General features: G+C 40.9%; 1 protein-coding gene across 2 annotated transcripts in view; it reads left to right on the top strand.

The window, feature by feature from the left end:
• Window positions 1–19,468, top strand: part of GMDS (GDP-mannose 4,6-dehydratase) — a 286,374-nt gene that overhangs the window by 75,152 nt on the left and 191,754 nt on the right. For both annotated transcript variants that reach the window (XR_014566298.1, XM_083747392.1), the window contains exons 5-7: window positions 3,433–3,625; window positions 4,134–4,238; window positions 16,393–16,520. Coding sequence is in view for 1 of the 2 variants with exons in the window: in XM_083747392.1 (XP_083603518.1) it covers window positions 3,433–3,625; window positions 4,134–4,238; window positions 16,393–16,520 (426 nt within the window). In the remaining variant the exon portion in view is untranslated. The remainder of the gene's footprint in view (window positions 1–3,432; window positions 3,626–4,133; window positions 4,239–16,392; window positions 16,521–19,468) is intronic.

Here is a 19,468-nt window from a genome sequence, read left to right as displayed (position 1 = left end):
TCATTTATACCACATGGCTTCAATTGACACCGTATCTTAGTGAATACTTCCTGCTTGCGTATGTCACTTCCTCTAAACTTGGTGATAGAAAACTGAGTTGAAATATATTGGTTCCACATGATAACAATAACAGTCAGAGGACTATATATTTGTACGGCCCTCAGTTGGCTGGCTAAGCTGAAGGAAACCAAACATCCTGCTTCCTATCAGCCTAGGGGTTATGGAATAAGGGAGGTTGGAATCATGAGGTGACCCTTGAAGAAAAACTTTGTATAGTTGAGGGGACTCAAACTTGACTGCTGTTTGGAATTTAAGCCAGCCCCCCAAAGAAGTGCTGTAGTTCTAGCCATGCTGGTATGTGGAGATGGGGTGACATCAAATGTGCTAGGTATACATCACAACATTTTGTTACAGTTCCCAATTAGAAGTGACACATCTCTTCAATTGAAATCCTTTGCGCATGATAATACTTCCTTCTTTAGTAGAAGTCCACATAAATATAGTGTTATGCCAATATTCCATCCCTGTCTGGAAGGAAGATACAGAGGTCTTGAATTTGTCATCTATCTGAAAACACCTATAGTAATTAAGAATTACCTCAGAGCAACCTACTCACATACAGTGGTATCTCTGGTTATGTACTTAAGAACTTAATTCGTTCCGGAGGTCCGTTCTTAACCTGAAACTGTTCTTAACCTGAAGCACCACTTTATCTAATGGGGCCTTCTGCTGTTGCTGCACCGCTGCCGCTCCACAATTTCCTGAAGCAAAGTTCTTAACCTGAGGTATTATTTCTGTATTAGCGGAGTCTGTAACCTGAAGCGTATGTAACCTGAAGCGTATGTAACCCTAGGTACCACTGTATACCTATTTTATTGACGTTTTGCTTTGCTTGAGCCTATGCACTTGGTTAGTGAATGTAAAACATTTTTTACTAACCAAGACTGTAGGCTATAGCAAAGCAAAACATTAATAAAATAGGTACGTGTGAGTAGGCGGCCTAAAAATACTTTTCTGTGGGGCTCATATGCAGTGCTGTAATTTGGCAAAGACATCCAAAATTTGCACGGTGTGAAAAAAACATGAACCTTCCCACACAAAAAAAGCATCTACATATTTCAGTAGGAAATAATGTGTAAAACTCTATAGGGCTATAAGGAACTGCCTTATACTGACTCCAATATTTTGTCAGTCCTGGCTAGGTTTGGGGGTAATTGTTTTCAGCCTTTTAAAAGAAAACAATATGCAGGGGACAGGGTGGTATGGTCACCCCTTGGGAATCTCATGCATGCCAGCACCACCAATCCTGTCCAACTATGCCGCCCTTGCTATGACAACCACTTAATGATCTCTTTCATTATCCCATCAGTGAATAGAGAATGACTTCACCTTTGGACCTTTCATATATATATATATATATAGACAAACAAACAGACGAATAAATGCACGTATCGCAGAACACAAGAATGCCGTCAAAAAAGAAGAAAAAACTTCCTCTCTTTTCCAACACATGAAAGAAACAGGACACGAAATTAATTTTGCAGATTCCAAATTGCTCTTTAACACGGAACATCACCACAAGAGAATAATCATGGAAGCCATCGAGATAGAGAAACACCCTCACAACATGAACAAGCGTGACGACACATCCCGCTTGCCAGACATCTGGAAATTAGCCCTCCCCACAAAAACTGACACCAGATCCAGAGGCACACAGAACGCCAACACCAATCAACCACACCAGACCCAAACCCAGACCCTCTCCACAGATGAATTACTGACACCATCCAGTAGCCAATCCATGGTGGCACCTCCGGATGCTGCACCCCCCTGCAATCCCTACACAGATCTGGCTGACACAAGCCACAAAACCACAGCTCGCCCCTATACACGAAGCCAAGCCAAAGCACAACTAAGTGCAATACAGCCATCTTCTCAGGAAAACTCTTCACAAAGTTCAAGAGGTCAAGACACAAAGACTTTAGCAACTAATCCACACCTAATGACCCACCTAAGTGGTACTCAGGATATCACTCAAGAAATCACTCAAGGTATCTCTCAAGTAATTAAGGAACAAAAGAAGAAAAGGCACACTAGCCTGGGAACTTCCTCTCTGCCCAGAACATTGGAGGCTAGACACCACACCCCCTCTACAGTATTTATAGGAACTCAAACATTGAGATCCCGCTCTGTTCCAGTAACAAGAAGCCGAAAGCACCAGCCTGAAGATGACGAGTGAGACCTCGTCGAAACGTCGCCTAGACACCCCAACTTTTACACGGGAAGACACCCGAGGACACCAAAACCTGCATTCCTGTACCCGTGAAAATCTACGAAAGCATATATATATATATATATATACACTTGTAATAAAAGCAGTTTCTCAGGAAACCAGACCCACAAATCTCTATTTGCTTTAGGGTTTCCAGCCTTATGCAGGCCTGCCCTATCTTCCTCCTTTTGCAGCGGAGTCTTTTTTTTTTTTAAGGCAATCCCTTGTCCTTCAGCTGTCTATATTAAGCTTTAGCTCCTGGAGAGGTTGCTAATACATATCCTTGGTCCTTGGGGAGTCCTCTCAGTAGCCGTGGGGAATGTTGAGTTGTGGGTAAAGCTGCCACCTTTTTCTGGCAAGGTTCCTGTGCCTTTAATAGTAGAATTGGGGAAAATTCAACAAATAAAGCTCCATCTGGCAGAGTGGCGGAGGTGGAAGAAACTTTAGTTTCCGATTTTCCAACAGCCATGTGGGTGATAAAAGACGTAAGACGTGTGAGGCCTCTAGAAAGATTCGTGTGACTTGCACAAAAGTACATTTAAGTGTATTCCGACTTGCTGAATCGAAGTGGCAAATTTTATTTCTGCTTCTAAAGTAGAGCAATTCATATTGCAAATGAAAGTTTGAAAGACAAGATGCTATTCCCTGTGTAATGTGAATGGTGGTAGCAATAGCCTTCTCAGTTTCAGTGTTAAGCAACTTTTGTGATTGTGGTTTTAATTTAGCAAACAAAAGACATTCTTCTTTCCTTTATACTTTTGTGGCTTTCATTGTAGGTTAACCTGAAGTTTACTGATTAGAATATCAGTCTAATGAATAACTTTGTACAGATTAGAAGTGAAATCAGTGCATAGCAACACACACTCAGATAGTTTCTCTTCAGGAAATAGGACAGAAAAAAGATCCATGAGAAAAGGATCCACATTTATCTGATGCTCCATATATATCTCTCTGCATCTATATGCATGTAAGAATGAAATTTGCAAAAATTAAAATTAAAAAATGCCTCATATGCCTATGGCAAATATATGTGTGTTTGTGTATGCAATCTTGCAGTTTTGCTAATAAGCATGGTTGAAACCTTAAGTGCAACAATTTAATGCTGAAACATTTTGCCAAGTATTTTAGTGTTTGCTCTGTCTTTATTTCTGCTGTGACAGATATCTTTTGATTTGGCTGAATATACTGCTGATGTTGATGGAATTGGCACTTTACGGTTGCTTGATGCTATCAAGACATGCGGCCTCATAGACTCTGTGAAGTTCTACCAAGCTTCAACAAGTGAGCTTTATGGGAAAGTGCAAGAAATACCGCAAAAGGAGACCACTCCTTTTTATCCCAGATCACCATATGGTAAGTATGTAAGCTTATGTCTATGCTTGTCCCTGCCTACATATTGCATCCTAATTAGCTGTTATGAAGCACAAAGTTATTTGTGCTGATGGAGGCACAAAAGTTCGCGGCAAATGGGAGTCTGGCATCACAAATCTTGAGGTTGCAACCAATTTTAGATCTTAACTTATTTTCTGGAACGACAGTTTACAAGCTGGCCTGCTAAAACTGAAGGCTTTTGTACCAAAGTTTAAAGTGAAGGCAGTAACATTTTCTACATTCTACTCTGCATTTTTTTCCCTCCACATTTCTTACCCAATACAAATCCTACAATGTGAATGTGATCTGTCACTGCTTGTTGGATGTAAGCTACCATTTCCATTAAAAACCTTACTTGTTTTTCCTTAAAGCATTCTCTCTCTTTGTGAAATAAAAATAAAAATGGAAAGATGGAAATAATGTGGTTTTGCCTATTTGGAGAGGGGTTAAATTAACATTTTCAATAAATAAGTTACAATTATTGTTATAGGGGCAGCCAAGCTATATGCATATTGGATTGTGGTGAACTTCAGGGAGGCCTACAATCTCTTTGCTGTGAATGGTATTCTCTTCAACCATGAGAGTCCCAGGAGAGGTAAGAAAAATACTGAAAATTTCTGCGTTCTCTTGTGCATGTCTGAACAGGAATGCATTGTAACTGGTCTCAAGATAAATTCTAAACCCACATAATGAAAGCTTTCACATATAAAATAATTATTCATTTTGTGGACAGGCTCAAAACACTATATAATAGTTCGGGGGGGGGGGGAATTAGTGGCAGAATTGATGGAGTTGCAAACTTTCTATTTCACTGAAATAAAATAACCAATTCCCAATGATAGGGTTTATCCAAATAGCAGCTCCTATTGCTCACCTAGTGCAGGTTTCATGTTAAGATCGCCCTCTGACAGCCTCACACCTGTGCTCTTTTGTTCATTGGCTATAAGGAAAAATATGCCAGGATCCATACCCATCAAATCAAGGGCACAAAAAAAGAAAAACACCCGTAGATTACTGTGTTCCACTTTCCCTATCGTTTGAAAGGGCTCTGGGGGTAGATAGAGAAAATGTGTGTGAGATAGTGAGTCGGTGTGTACGTGTGAAAGACAGGAAGCGTAATGTTCATTATTGTAGAACTTTTTTTGAAACGGAGATATAAAATAACACGAGGCACTCCTACTGCCACTCCTTTCCCACGGGACTTTTACACTATTTAAATGTATTTCAGCTGCCATCCATCCATTCCCATTTCTGAATGGCAGAAACAAGTCAAATATCCTTCCACAGGGTTCTCAGAGTGATTCACAATGATTCCTAGACAGTGGGGGACTGTCTCCCAAAAAGTCAGACAGGGGTGCTTCTGCTATCATTTTACAAGCAGTCTATTTTGATGCAAGAGTGAAGAATACTAGAGGTTTAAAGGTGAGAAAACCATTTAGGACCTTTGCTGCTATATAAAAGAACAGAGGTTTGTTTGCCTAATTATAACATTTGCTTTCAAATTAAATAAAAAGTTTGTAATATGAATCATCCAACTTCCCAAAAATGCCTTGCACGGTTTCTGATATTTCTATAATTGGGAGTAACCTGGATTTCATATGGAGTAATTTTCAGGTCAGGGTGCCTCTTTAAAGAGTGTGTTATGGTTTTGAGAAAGAAGAAAGATTTCTGTATTCATCACTGCCTTTGATCTGCAAGGTTTCTTTGACATTCTACCCAGCTCTGAGACTACTTCCCACTGAGTTTCCAGTCTTATAGTTCTCTCTGATACATTTATTATCCCTCTGGATATTGGGAGCCTGGGATTCTAAGTTACAGACCTTTTTCTTTTAGAAATATGTGTGTACATGTATATGTGTGTGTGCCACTTACTGATGAACAAGAACTTTCTGTCCTAAAATGCATTCAATTCTGCTCCCATTAGAACATGAACAAAAGCAGTTAGAAGAGATCTTTGGATGAGACTGGTGCCATTGTGCCCAAATAGTTAGTGTGAAATGCATGCATATCTTGTAATTCTGGAAAGGAGAGAAATATTGTTTTTCTTAATTGCTTAAGAGCTATTCAGTTTCATAACTTTATCAACACTAAAACACCTACTTAGTGTGGGAGGTGAAAAAGAGCAGATTGTAATAACATACGTCCCGAAAATGGTGGAATGTTCTCAGTATAGTCTTAGTCATTCAGGAGTCAAAATAAAGGGGGCTTGAGCAGAATAGTAAGTAGTTGTTTACTATTTCATTATACTTGATAAGTGCCCCCCCCCCCGCCAAGCTTTAAGACAAAATAAGTTTTCTTGCTCAAATTTGTAACAGTGAATTCAGGTGGTTCCATGGTGGAAATTGGAGACTTTCACAGACCAGAACGGCTTCTGCTCTGTGAACTAACATGAAATATTTTGATTTAATTTTTAGATGACTATTAAAACATAACTGAGTTGATTTTAGAACTGCTGCATGTTGACAACAATAGTCATTCAGAAAAATCCAGTGGACCTTTTCTGCTGTTTTTTAGAGAAGGAAAAAACCATTAGGAGCTTCCTCAAACTGACAACATTAAAAAATGGAGGAATTTACTGTTTCAGTGAAGCAGCTGAGTGTCCCCTCCCCTAAACAAACAACAGCACCATTCTTAATTTTTCAAATAGCAGAGGAACAGCAACCAGTGTTCCTTCTTCACTTTGAAAGATAATTCCCCAATGGGAATAACACATCATGATGTAGTGTAATTCCCAGGGAATTCTTTGTCATATTCTATTCAAATGACGAAAAAGCACTGCCAGACTCTCTCCGTGGTGGCACCCATGCTTTTATTGTTTAAAAACCTAGCTACAGTTGAACACATTGTCAGAGTTGCAATCTGCTTCCCAAAACCAAGACTTGCTTTGATGCTCTTGCCAATGAGTAACTGTGGACTCTCTCTCTCTCTCTCTCTCTCTGTGTGTGTGTGTGTGTTTGTGTGAGTGTGAGTGTGAGTGTGTGTGTGTGTGTGTGTGTGTTAGGAAGGGAGCAAGGCTTCCAAAGTCAGAGCTTCCAAAACAGATCGAACATTTGGCATCCCATATCTTACTTCTGAATGAAATAAAAGGACAGATTGTCAAAATCATGTAATTAGAACTTTGTAATAAGATAAGGACCAATTCAGATACCTTCTGATCATAGCCAAGCTATAACTGATGTCCATTATTCATGCAACATGTCATATAAATCAAAATTTTAAGATCCAGTAGCTTTTGAGTGTTTGTGTCATTCACATCCCTGCAGTTAACAAACTGGCTTATATCTAACACTAGAGCAAAGTTCTCAGGACATTTAGACAACAGTATATGTTGCTGAGCAGGGGCCAGCAAACATTTTCAGCAGGGGGCTGGTCCACTTTCCCTCAGACTTTGTGGGGAGCTGGACTACATTCTGGAAGGGGGGGGAATGAACGAATTCCTATGCCCCACAGATAACCCAGAGATGCATTTTAAATAAAAGCACACATTCTACTCATGTAAAAACATGCTGGTTTCTGGACCGTCCGGGCCATAGTTAAAAGGCGATTGGGCCGGGTCCTGCCCCCGGGCCTTAGTTTGCCTACCCATGTTGTTGAGCATTGTGTCCTAAGGCACTGTTTGATTAATTAAAAGTGTATTTGCTTAATTTCACATACATTTTATCCCACAAATACTAGATTTGGACCTGCAGTGGTAAAGGCAAAGGACCCCTGGACGTTTAAGTCCAGTCAAAGGCGACTCTGGGGTTGCGGCGCTCATCTCGCTTTTAGGCTGAGGGAGCCGGCATTTGTCCGCAGACAGCTTTTCCAGGTCATGTGGCCAGCATGACTAAACTGCTACTGGTGCAACGGAACACCGTGATGGAAACCAGAGCACACGGAAATGCCATTTACCTTCCCGCCGCAGCATCTGCTTTCAGTGGTGTGCTTTCAAACTGCTAGGTTGGCAGCTGCAATGGGATCTCACCCCATTGTGCGGATTTGAACCACTGAACTTCTGATCGGCAAGCCCAAGAGGCTCAGTGGTTTAGACCACAGCGCCACCATACCAAGGACAATAAATACAAGCATCTCAGTGCAGGGCTTCTTCCTACTCTATCTGTGACCCTTGATTGGTCCATTTTTTTTTTTTTTTGAAACAGCCTTTCCTTGGATGCCTAGGTCAGTCATTGTCAATTATGTGGGGGGGGGGGGAGAGAATCAATAGTATCATTTAACATCAAAAAAAGAAAGTGAAACTCTCAGTTGATTTAACTGTTCAGCAAAACACAAAGTACTTCAGTATTCTCCTTAATCTTTAATAATTATTGCTCCCTGAGCCTGACCTTGTGTTTAATGTTGTACAAACTATTTAAAGACTGAATTAAGTTTCAGAAATAGTTGTTATAGGGGAGGCAAAGCTATTTGCTTTCCTTTGGTGAAAAGATATCATTTCTGCTAGACTGATTGCATTCATCTGTTTCTGGGTAGTCCATACGTTTACTTTAACATGGCAGGAATGAATAACAGGGGGGAAAATGTTTCATGGGAGTCAAGTAAGACATTGCAGAGGTAAGAAACCCGATTGCATTGCTTTACAGTCATTTGTCTTGTCCCCATTCCCTGACAAATGACAGCTTGGATCAAAAAACTTTAAGAGGCTTTCCTGCTTTCAAGTAATGAGAACAACAGAAACGTTCTAACGATGGGCGGCTCATAACGATGCCTTTCCTTCTCTGACATGGCTACCTGCCAGTAACTGTTTTGTATAAAAGCTGCTTTGTATAATAAGTTATATAAATTGGCTTTGCATAGCTTCTTGATTGTCACTAGATTTATAATAATAAAGCTCATAAAAGCATGCTCTGTGAAGACTGACATAGCAACATATGTGACAGAAGAATATTAGATGTTAACCTCCTAAGCCACATCTTTTGCTTTAAGATGCTGCTGTTTTGTGGAGTGCCTGTGCAATACATCTGACACAAGATTAGTATATGTAGTGATAAGCAGGACAGGTGAAATATTTCTGAGTCTTGGAAAGTAGAAGGGCAAGGGTAACCATATCTCTGTGGTCTGTGACATATCCACTCTCCCCAGTCTGAGTCTTTGCTCAGAGAGAGTTAAGATTATTGGTGAAGATTAGCTGAGCAGTTGTTCCCTTCCCTTCAGCTGCGTAAGGAGCTCATACAAGTATCTGTCATACTTTGACTTAAAATCTTTCTTTAAGGTTGGTAGAGATGACCTAGCTACCCTGCGGTGGGAGGACTCACCTCTGAAAGAAGAGACTAAGCACATTCAGCTAATCATGCAAGATTTCTGATTGCAGGGGCTTCTAGCCATGCTCATCTGAATGTACCGTATTTTTCACTCTATAAGACGCACTTCCCCCTCCTAAAAAGTAAGGGGAAATGTTTGTGCATCTTATGGAGCGAATGCAGGCAGGAGGCTCTGCTCAGCTCTCCCTTTAAAGAGCCACGTGGAGCGTGTGTGTGCAGCGATCCCGCTTGCTGTCCTGGCTTCTGCCTTAGCCATGCGCAGCCTCTTTCAGGCAGGGTTAGCCTTCATCCCACTGCCTGGGAGAGGCTGCGTGCGGCTATCCCATAAGCCAGGACAGCAAGAGGCTATCCCAGAAGCCAGATCCCTCTTGCTGTTCTGGCTTCTGGGATTCAGAATTATTTTTTTTTCCTGTTTTCCTCCTCCAAAAACTAGATGCGTCTTATGGTCTGGTGCGTCTTATAGAGCGAAAAATATGGTACTTAGAATATCCCTTCAGCCCCTCATGCTGAATGCACATTGGTCAGGAATACAGAGATTGGATGTTTGGATGTGTTGAGAGAAATTTGGCATACCTGGTTCCCATGCCCCCTAGAACGGTTGTGCCCTCATGTGTTCTGCTGAAAGTCGGAATGCATGTTAAGTTAAGGAGAAACATAGAATCGCAGAATCATAGAGATGGAAGGGACCTCAAGGGCCATCTAGTTCATTGCAGGAATCTCAGCTAAAGCATCCATGACAGAGAGACATCCACCATAGTTAAATAGTATAGATCTTTAGATCTTGGGTTTTCTCTGTGCTATTCATTTCACATGTATTTATAATTTGAGACTCTTTCCTTCCTTTTTGGAGTTCAACACTTTTGCCATTCTGTTAATCTCGTGTTTAAAAATCAGGTATGTATCTAAATAATACGCTGGATTCAGAGAAGACTGTGTGGCTGAGACTGGCAGAAGCTGACTTCCCTGCCCCTCAGGCAACCCCCAGAGCCATCTGAAAGGTTTTTCCCAAGGGAAAGAAAGAGGACATTGCTAAATGGGGTGCAGTGCGGTGCTGCGGTCTGAGATCATCACAAAAAATCATGAGGCGGCAACTTCTGCTAGTGTAACTCCCCCTCATAGCAGCTGCCTCTATCCAATTTTGGGGTAGTCCCCCCAGCCACACACACCAGAGCCCAATATTATGATGATTGAAGAGCAATCATAATAAGCTTATTTTAAAAGGCTTGCTGCTGGTGAGTGCTTGCAAAAAGATTGTAAGTACCTTTTCCCAGAACATGCATGCTTGCAAATGATCGGTTTTCAAAGTTTAACATTCCTTCAAGCAAGCTTGCTTTAAGTTTTGAGTACCTACAATTTAAGTAATGTTACTTTTGGCAGAGCTTGGTGGGCAAATAAGGCATCAGCTCTCCCATCGTAGTGGTGCAACGAGGCATGACAATTTCCCAGTGTCTTGTCTTGCTTAACCAGGCCTGAAGGGAGATCCAGCCCCAACAGCTCACAAATATTACCACAATCAGTGAGGCAGCAGATTGGAAAATATGAAGTCTCCAAGGCCTGAATTCCTTCTATAAGGAACAAGGTCAAAGAGGAAATTGTTTTCTTTTGCTTTCAAAACTTAATGAGAACACTGACTTTCCACTGAAAGGCAATGTCTTCCAAATTTAGGATGTGTGGTTCTAGATTCGTTTCTGCGTTCAATGGAAACCAAGTTATTGCTCGCTTAATATTTTATATTCAGTTGTGCTTTTGTGCGGGAAGTGATCTATGAAGAGACATTTTGCTGAAATCTTCTAAATCAGGCTTCCTCAAACTCGGCCCTCCAGATGTTTTGAGACTACAATTCCCCTCATCCCTGACCACTGGTCCTGCTAGCTAGGGATCATGGGAGTTGTAGGCCAAAAACATCTGGAGGGCTGAGTTTCAGGTAGCATGTTCTCAGTGTTCTGATTGCATTGTGTTTCTTAAAGAACGTCAACTCTACTCTTTGGTTATCAAGATTGTTCTCAGGTGAAACAGTTAGGCCTGTGTATTTATTGGGAGATATTCCAAGCATCTTTCAGCACATGTGGGTTTGTTCACAGTCCCCTTTTCCTGTGACCAATTTCCTGTTAGAATGTCATCTGCATAATTGTAACCCTATAGAGCAACTGAAGGTGTGTTCACATTACCAGTGAAGTTGCTTCCCCCAATGCCTTTTACAGCTCTTTCCCCTGCTGCTGCCCCTTCCCGCCACCGCCAGCTGTTCACATCCGTACAGCTTCCCTGGTGTCAGATTAGTTTCTGTTTGTGTACACATCACATCTTGACTAGAGAAGAATTAGGAATGGCTTAACAACCCCAGTCAGTGGGAAGGTTGTTTGAGAAGCTACAGCAGCATCCTCCTAAACAAAGTGCAGGATACATATGCATTTTAGATAACATCATGTGAACAGAGATTGAAAACCCAGCACTGGAAATGCAGTGAGTGCACTGTAAGCAGGGATGTGAATACAGCCTCAGACTTTCAGGAAGAGAGACACTTCTTATGTCATTTCTCTGGAGGAGGAGAAAACGAGCTTGCTCCCTCTTCCATGTGACAACCCTTGAGATATTTGAAGATGGTTGTTATATCTCCTCTCAGTCTCCTCTTTTCTAGGCTAAACATACCCAGCTCCCTCAACCATTCCTCATAAGGCTTGGTTTCCAGACCTTTGATCATTTTAGTTGCCCTTCTCTGCACACGTCCCAGCTTGTCAATATTTTCCTTAAATTGTGGCATGCAGAACTGGGTGTGGTCTGATTAAGCAGAATAGAGTGGGACTATTACTTCCCTTTAGGGACGCGGGTGGTGCTGTGGGTTAACCCACAGAGCCTAGGACTTGCCGATCAGAAGGTCGGTGGTTCAAATCCCCGCAATGGGGTGAGCTTCCATTGCTTGGTCCCTGCTCCTGCCAACCTAGCAGTTCAAAAGCACGTCAAAGTGCAAGTAGATAAATAGGTACCGCTCTGGCAGGAAGGTAAACAGCGTTTCCGTGCGCTGCTCTGGTTATCCAGAAGCGGCTAAGTCATGCTGGTCACATGACTTGGAAGCTGTACACCAGCTCCCTTGGCCAATAAAGCGAGATGAGCACTGGAAACCCAGAGTTGGCCACGACTGGACCTAATGGTCAGTGGTCCCTTTACCTTTACCTTATTACTTCCCTTGACCTGGACACTATACTTCTGTTGATGCAGCCTAGAAGAGCATAACTGTTTTCTTTTTCTTTCTTTTTTTGCTTCATCGCCCTGTTGCTTCATGTTAAGCTTGTGTATACTTTCTTCTTTTTCTAGCAAGAGAACTTAAGACTACAAAATGCTACCCTTCAAATTGCAAAATTTTAGTTATTGAGCTCAGCCTGGTACGCAGGCTGAGACCCTACCTACCCACAGACTGTCTCGCCATTGTGGTGCATGCTCTAGTTATCTCCCTCTGGGACTATTGCAATGCGCTCTACGTGGGGCTAATCCAGAATGCAGCAGCTAGACTGGTGACTGGAAGTAGCCGCCGAGACCATATAACACCTGAAAGACTTACATTGGCTCCCAGTATGTTTCCAAGCACAATTCAAAGTGTTGGTGCTGACCTTTAAAGCTCTAAACAGCCTCAGCCCAGTATAACTGAAGGAGCGTCTCCACTCCGTCGTTCAGCCCAGACACTGAGGTCCAGCTCTTAGGGCCTTCTGGCGATTCCCTCACTGCGAGAAGTGAGGTTACAGGGAACCAAGCAGAGGGCCTTTTTGGTAGGGCCTCCCATCAGATGCCAAGGAAATAAACAGCTATCTAACTTTTAGAAGACATCTGAAGGCAGCCTTGTTTGGGGACGTTTTTAATTTTTGTGTGTTTTTTAATATTCTGTTGGGAGCTGACCAGAGTGGCTGGGGAGGCCCGGCCAGATGGGTGGGGTATGAGTAATAAATATTATCATTACATTTTTTCTGATACCATTTCTCTCTGTGGCCCACTGTGCCACCGCACGTGCTGTCTGAGGGGGTCCCCAATCCCTCTGCAGCAACTTTCCAGGGGGCACGGGGAAGGAGGAATAAACAAAAATCACCTTCCGCCCCTTTTGTAGATCCATCCCATTATTTACTTTTAAAAAAAAAAAGCCTATTATTTAATTATCTGGTTCGGACCAGGAGAAGTGGATATATTTACACTGTTCGGCCCTTGAAATACATTACAGTGGCAGCTAATTCCCATATTTAGTAAATTGCCTGGCATGCAGAGACCTGGGGCCATCCATCTCCTGTATACTATTTGCAGTCCTTCAATTGTGTGCGGAATTGGTAGCTCTCAACCATTCTTCCAAACATATTTAATGTTCCCTCAAGAGGTAATCATTGCAGAAAGGAAGCTTTCATGATTGAACCCAGTAGGTCAGGCACTAAAACTCACTGCAATGCACATGATGATTACAGATCTCGCTGCTGATACAAAGTATGGACATGCAGTGCTGAAAGCTATTAGATTCACTTGCTAGCTTTTTTGCAGTCTGAAACCTGGATTGTATATTTTTACTTTCTTGGGGAGTTGTGGGCGGGGAGGGGAGGGTCGCTAAAGATTATTTCAGCTCTTGGGTAATCAAACTGCAGCATGATTATGTTCCAGAATGCCAGAAAGCTGCTATAAAGCTCAAAAGTTGATACAGTAATTTTCAGAAAAGATATAATAAAATTCCTTGTGTTGATTAGAATATTCTCTGCATATTTGGAACTCTTGGTTCCTTTTTTGTTATCATAGGTTTTGAGTTGAGCAGCTAACCTTTGATCTACCGCACAATAAATCTACTGATAGTTAGGGAATATTCTATTTTTATTTTTTATTTATAATTTTCATTTATATATTACAACAATTACCCAATCATAATTTTAACATTTCAAGCTCTGACTCCCTTCCCCCTCTTTCTGTGGTTCTTTACATTTCTTTTCATCTTCCTGCATACGCCAAGTTATCTCAACATATTCTTTTATATATCTATTCCCATTTATATCCCATATATATTTTGAAACTGCAGGTTTTTACACTAATTCTGCCAATGTCTTGATTTGTTTACAGTTTGTTTGTAAATACTCAATAAACCATTTCCATTCCTTTATTTTAAAAAATTATACTCATTTCTTACTCTACAGGTAAATTTTGCCATTTCTGTGTAGTCCATTAACTTCTGTATCTATTCTTCTCTCGTCGGAACCTCTTCTTCCTTCCATTTTTGGGCAAATAATATTAGTTATGGAATATTCCAGTGCTTTTTTTCTAATAGAATGTTTAGGGGTACTCTCATTTTCCTACTCATATTGAAATCTTGCCCCTCAATGAGGCCAAAGTTAGATTCACAAAATGTTTAGGGGTATGCGTACCCATGTACCCCCCCCAAAAAAAGCACTGGAATATTCTAAATGTACTCACTTGATAATAGCTAAGGCTAGTTGGCTGTAAAACTCTGCTTTGTGTGAAAAACTTACAGATCTATTAAACCCAAGAAGAATCACTAATTCTTCTAATCCACTAATTCATTGCTAATCCAGTCTTTCTGCCATTAGACTATACCTTCAAAAGCATAGAATTTTATTTTGGGGTGAGGTTAATGCCCCACTTCACACAACTAGAGGAAGCAGGACTGTGCTGTTGATTCCAACCCAAAGCCTATGCAGCCCTGTTCAAAGGCAAAGCTTACCGGTACCTATGTGGCCCAAGAGTGACATCACGGCCTGTTGTGGAACATCTAGGCTTCATTTCGCATGCCCTAAATCTCAGGGGAATACCCCGTTCATATACAGTGGTACCTCTGGATGCAAACGGGATCCGTTCCAGAGCCCCATTCACATCCTGAATAGAACGTAAGATGCGACTGCGCATCTGCGGGTTGCGTTTTGCCGCTTCCGCGCATGCACGTGATGTCATTTTGAGCGTCTGCGCATGCGCAAGCGGCAAAACCCGGAAATAGCGTGCTCCATTACTTCTGGGTCGCCGCAGAGCGCAACCTGAAAATACTTAACCTGAAGCTACTTCAACCCGAGGTATGACTAGGGTCATACAAGGATCTAGGACAGTGGTTCCTAAACTTTCCCCCCATGGACCACTTGAAAATTGCTTTGAGCCTTGGTGGATCGTTTACTTATTTTCTTTTCCTGCTTGTTGTGGCCGTTGCAATATGCTGTGATATATACTGTGTGGCTTTTAATTGTATTTTATTGCTTTAATTATATTATTATATTATATTATATTATATTATATTATATTATATTATATTATATTATATTCATTATTTATACCCTGGGCTCCTTACAGCACATATAAAAAAATTGTAAAACATCAGACATTAAAAATTTCCCAGTATTTTTCATATTGTGTAATTATATAGAATTCAGATTTTAAATGTCCCTCGCAGACACTCCACAGACCTTTCTGAATGAAGCTTGTGGACAACTCTTGGGACTCAGCTAGATTGCGAAGAAAAACATATGCATTGTTTATGCATTCCAACCCTGCAACACCAGATGGCGCTGTGAAGTCCCATTTTTGCTAACCCGATTTCTCATGCAAAGTTTGCAACATGTTTAAGTGAAATACTTCTTCGATGTGTCTCGATCTAGCCTGGGTTTGTGGACCAGGGCTTGGAATCCCTGTTCTAGGAGGCATACATCCTCTTCCTTGGAGTTGTTTTGTGGCTCCTAGACTTCAGACGTCACATAGTTAGTTATCATCATAATGGGCAGATTCTTTGGACTGAGCACTTCTATAGTCTTAAGTTTCAGTGGACTCTGGACTGTTCAGCACATGCATCTTTATTTGGGTCTGGTTGAGCTTCAAATGAATGAAGGGCAGAGGTGTCTCCTTCTTGCCCTCTTGAGAGCTCTAAAGCAGGCATGGCCAAACTTGGCCCTCCAGATGTTTTGGGACTACAATTCCCATCATCCCTGACCACTGGTCCTGTTTGCTAGAGATGATGGGAGTTGTAGTCCCAAAACATCTGGGCCATGCCTGCTCTAAAGAGTTCTGAATTTTCACATTTGCTACTCCACAAATGACCGCTCAGATAACAAGTTACAGGTGACTGAGATCTCATTTCTCTTGCTAAACATTTTAGCATGCAAATTTCTATTTCACCCCAACTTTTTGAAAGGCCCAAGCCTTTAATGTTTGGGTTGCAGTCTTGTTTTTATTTTCTTATTTTCAGAAGTCTCTATTTGAATTTGCTTTTCTTGGCTTTGTGCCAGATTTAATACTGAAGCTTCAGATTAGGGATGCTTAAAGTTTCAAAGAAAGTTATTTGATGAGAGACTATAGCTAATGTGACATGTATGTTGGCACTCCTTGGCTTTCAGAAATGATAAATGATGACAGAATTTAGGTGATTGATACAAGGAGGAGGGAAGGCTGAAAGAAATTATCATAAACTGTATTTCTTGGGATCAACTATCAGACAGTTACCAGACAGTTTCTAATCCCGTTATGCTATCTTTCTCTTTATTTTAGGGGCTAACTTTGTAACTCGAAAAATTAGTCGTTCCGTTGCTAAGATCCACCTGGGGCAACTGGAATGTTTCAGTTTGGGCAATCTGGATGCCAAGAGAGACTGGGGTCACGCCAAGGACTATGTTGAGGTATGCTGTTGGTGAAAAGTCTACTTTAAAGTACTGCTTTTTGTATGCTTTATTGGAACAGCTTCAGAGGAAATGTACATCACACAGAGATATACCTCTAACCATACATTTCTCTCAGCTTATCTAGAGAAGTAATGCAGAAGACTGCCTTGTGAATATTAAAAATAGATTTTCAGGTTTACATTCTTTGCTAAATTCTTCTGAAAGGGGGCTGGAACCTAGTATTCATGAAGTATCTCTCTGTTCACCTCCAAAATGTTCTTTCTGTGGTCATGTTAAGTATTAAGATGATATACAGTGGTGCCCCACAAGACTAACGCCTCGCAAGACGAAAAACCCGCTAGACGAAAGGGTTTTCCGTTTTGGAGGCGCTTCGCAAAACGAATTTCCCTATGGGGTTGCTTCGCAAGACGAAAAAAATCTTGCACCCCCCCGCGGTTTTTTTCCGCTTTTTTCGCCCTTTTCTTAAGCCGCTAAGCCGCTTATCAGCTGTTCTGCTGATAAGCCACTTAACAGCTGATCGCTGGAAGCCCCTTGACAGCTGTAGCGCTAATCCGCTAAGCTGTCAATGGGCTTGCTTCGCAAGACGAAAAAACCGCTAGACGAAGAGAATCGCGGAACGAATTCTTTTCGTCTAGCGAGGCACCACTGTATTTCAGTTGCTCTGAAAGCTTTCAAAATCTTGCTATTTCTTGATGGCCTCTTGCAGTGATGAGACAAAACAATTCCCATCTTAATTCCAGAAGGCCATTTCGGTTCTCTCATTTGAATATAATTGTTGCAGAGGTTAGTTCAGGAAATAGTGCAGTTACCGTTATGTAACTTGTACAAACATTTATAAACAATGTTTTTTCACAATTACGACTTTTTGGGGGAGAGAGAATCATACAGTCGCTAACCACAAGAAATGTCAGAATTCATTTCTGTTTCTCTTGAAAATCTTTATTTCCACCACACGGTTGTGTTCAGGTCTATGACCACATGGAGAAAGCCTAGTGTGCCACACTACACAAAGATGGAGGCAACCACACTATCTTCAATTATGGCTCCTGGAAAAAAGTTTAGTGCCACATGTAGAACCTATTCCTTGTGGTTGGTATTCACATATATGATCACATCAGTAAATGTTGCAATGTGAAATTGCCCTTATCTTTCCATTTCAAGTGGATTTTTGAAAACTCCCCAGCAGAAATACTTCATTTAAAACATAAATGATGTGCATTAAACATAACAAGTTTGATTCAATAAACAATTGTGAGGAAATGTGCATAGATATAAGGATGAGCCTCTCTATTGCACCTGACCCCACCCTCAGTCTAAACCTCCTTGGTAATTCAGAATTTACTGGGGCGTTTTTTTCAACCTAAAGTTTTCTCTCTGTGTCTGAATGCTGGCCCAACTTCTTCTGCAAATATTAGTTGCACTGGAAATAAGAGTGGAGTTTATTTAGCAATACCAATGAGTTTCCAAATGTTCTGGCCACCAAGTAGAATGCACTCAGCTGGGGTCTCCACCAGTAACACATGTTGGTGATGTAAGTAACATTCCAGATCTTTCACGTGATTTGAAGCCATCCCAAAATTGTTCTGAAGCAATTCATAACTGTGATAGAGGTCATCTTGAATATCTCACTCCCCAGAGATTAACTCCTGCATAATAGGTCCCTTGTTAATTCCTGGAGACACTGAATTTGCAAAATGCATTCAATTCCGGACTATGAAACTTTAAAACGGAAATAAACAACTGTTCCAGGATTTAATGGACTGGAAAGCAAAACTTCAAGATTTAGCACCGCTGTATAGTTACTGGAGAGTGCAGCAAATGTAGATATTTTTGTGAGCATTTTAGAAGCTTCCTAGAATATTTTTACTAGTACTGAAGGCCTTTCAGAACCCCTTCTACATTTATAACTTGTTGATACACAACAGGGATTTTGACTTCCCATGGTAACTCTGTCAAACATATACTGTATTATTTTTGACCTTTCAGTCGTGCAATATTTCTCAAGCTAACAATCACATATGTATGCAGAAAGAATAATGCTGTGGGTTGAATCTCTTGTGCTTGTTTAAAAAATATTTAAACAATGTACTTTGGGTTGAAAGTGAGCTTTAATGCTTAGGTAATGTGGTACTGTTAGACACAACGGTGACTTAAATATTTGCATGATCATCTGCATGGATAATATTGATCTCAGAATCTGCCTATTAAAAGCAACATTACATTTTGATGTTACACATGATGCAAGCAGGTTACATTATGGCTGCATGTAAGTGTATTTAGATTATATTTTGGATGGCAGTCAGTACCACTGTGGGTGGGGATGGGGGGGGGGATAAGTAATGTATCAGTAGTGCTGATATATGAATCTTCTGTGTCTTGTTTTGTTCTGTGAAGATGATTTATTCCTTTTTATTTGGTAAAGGACAGTACAATAAACCATCTGTTAGATACGTTCTAATACTAGTGCAACAGTAAGCACTTAGCAGTCAATGATTCATTCCTATACAATGTAAAGAAAAAATAGCAAGACATGTTACAAAAATCCTTGCATACCCCCAAGAGAGCCCTATTTCAAATTAATATAGATTCCCACAAACATTTAACTGGAGCAGTGAGAACGTACGTATCAATCCATTACCAACTTTTTATTTCTCAACAACTAAATATACAAATAATGCCAAAAATCATGAATGGATGGAATTTGAGGACATGTTTATTTCTGGTTGTAATGAGATAGTTTTCAAATATGCAGTCTTATTAAAAAGTTGGTGTGGGAAAAACATTAGGATTGGTTCACATAATACCAAATGTCAAGCTATTTACATGTTTTTGGCTTATGTGGTCATAGACTACCATTTTTGTGAAGAGCGAAGCAAAGTGGACCCTGAACATTTCTACAGTCTCATTCGGTCCCTGTTCCTAGATGGGCTTGGATGTAGAATAGC

Source organism: Podarcis gaigeae (genome assembly GCF_964106915.1).
Source record: "Podarcis gaigeae genome assembly, chromosome: 7".
In the NCBI taxonomy this organism is placed as follows: Eukaryota; Metazoa; Chordata; class Lepidosauria; order Squamata; family Lacertidae; genus Podarcis; species Podarcis gaigeae.
The sequence above is the reverse complement of the archived record's forward strand: the minus strand, read 5'-3'. Positions and strand labels throughout refer to the sequence as shown.